The following is a 1,736-nucleotide window of genomic DNA, read 5'->3' as shown; positions in this document are numbered from 1 at the left end:
AGTTCCTATCAAAGTAAGTGGAAGCTCCTGCAGGTACCCTGAAATCTGGCCAGTGCTCTTACAAGGAGTATTGCATGTCAATGCCACAAGAATATAGTTACCTTTGGATAGGATGAGTATCACATCTCCTGCCTGGAATTCTAGGTCCTCTGGCTGGGTGGCTTCATAACTGTATTGCGCTACTACTCTGTTTGCTAATTCCTCTTCTGATGTTGCTTTCTGGGTAGCTTCCTCTGTTTTGCCATCTCCCGGAAAATCTTGATCTCCCTAATAGAGAAAATAGTCTTTTAAGATCCCTTTCACTTTTTATTCTTTGGTAACTCTTTAAGAAAGTGGGCAACTGAATCTTGCTGAGGGAATGATCAAGTCTGTCTGACTGTAAATTTACTTGTGTCAAAGTGAAGGAAGTATGGTTCTTCTAAGACCCTTCAGGCCAATATGTTATGGTCCATTCAGACTTTCCCCACTACATGGTTCTTGGGCAATGGATTCATTTTTTCATGCGTCTTGCTAAAAGAGCTAAGCCTGCACTTGTGTAAGAAGGGGGTAATGAGAGTTTTTAAAACTGAACGGAACAAGCTCATTCTTTCCTTAGTGCATGTATCCAGTACTGCTGTCCAGTTAGTTGTGGTACCATTTTTTAAATACGGTACATTATCAAGTTCCCAAAATGACTGCTTCTGAAAACTGACTCTCAGCATGATACCAGGAGTCGCTATGGAGGAAAGTCAGTGTTTAGGTTACTTTTGAACCTGGCTATGTCCTTGATTCCAAATCTAAAACAGCTTGCTACGAGCCCTGTCAGGCTCAGTGGGAAGCTCTTCCAGAAATGCGAAGGAAGCTGCAAGCTGTAGTGCTCACTCCTCTGTCAGTGGTGAATCTGGTCCTCCCTGTGGCCAGAAGCACCCCCCCCCCAGTTTCATCTTGGGGATGCAATGCATTATTAAGATCTGAGGCTTTTTGTGACCATTGAGTTGACAACCCTTTTCTATTTACCCAAACTTTCAGCTCAGCAATTTCATTTAGATGCCACTTTGTTGCACACCATAAAGCAGTCTTAAGACAAGTAGCATGTCAGTGACGGATGCAATAGCTAAGTGATGTCAAAGGTAGCAGTGGGGTATTACATGCGTCCACATGAGTTGGGAGCCATGCATCAGAGGCGGTAAGGAAAAGTGCATAGTATTGCAAGTGGGATTTTTGCCCTCTACTCAGGTTTACTTTCATTCAGAAGCCATAAACTCATGCTTAGGCTCCTGCTGCAGGAACACTGGCTGAGAGAAACATCCATGGCTTGAAAGCGTCTCTTCTCATCAGTCAAAAACAGCAAAGTGAAAGCTCCTAGTGTTCACCAGCTGTCTCTCAATTGTGAGGTTTATCTACAGGGCATGAGGACGAATAGAGCTATGATCCCTGCAAAGAGCCCTCCCTTATAAGTAGCACAGCCTGCCTGCCTAAGTGAGCCACTTTGAGTGACTAAGTATAAATAGCTTCCTCCCCACAGCCCCACTCGTGTAACAAGTGTTTGTAGAGAAACCTGTCCACCTGCATTGTTTCTGTCACTGTTCTTAACTTGTCCTATTTAGGTTTTTCAGTGCATGTTCTCAAGGGTCTGAATATCTCTTTACGGCTGCTACTGCACTTGTGAGAATTGTGCAACTTCCTGCAGTGTCGGAGATACACCCTCTGTTTTTGCATTCGTCAGAGCTAGGTCTTCCCTGGTTGAGTGCAAGTGT

At 44.2% G+C, this 1,736-nt stretch overlaps 1 protein-coding gene across 1 annotated transcript in view; it reads right to left on the bottom strand.

Moving 5' to 3' along the window:
* NCF2 (neutrophil cytosolic factor 2) overlaps positions 1-1,736 on the bottom strand; it is a 37,906-nt gene that overhangs the window by 7,151 nt on the left and 29,019 nt on the right. The window contains exon 14 of the mRNA XM_019501745.1: positions 102-267. Coding sequence (XP_019357290.1) covers positions 102-267 — 166 coding nt within the window. The remainder of the gene's footprint in view (positions 1-101; positions 268-1,736) is intronic.

This window comes from Gavialis gangeticus, unplaced genomic scaffold (assembly GCF_001723915.1).
Source record: "Gavialis gangeticus isolate Ggan-Ray unplaced genomic scaffold, GavGan_comp1, whole genome shotgun sequence".
Taxonomy (NCBI): domain Eukaryota; kingdom Metazoa; phylum Chordata; order Crocodylia; family Gavialidae; genus Gavialis; species Gavialis gangeticus.
This window is presented reverse-complemented; position numbering and strand designations above follow the sequence as displayed.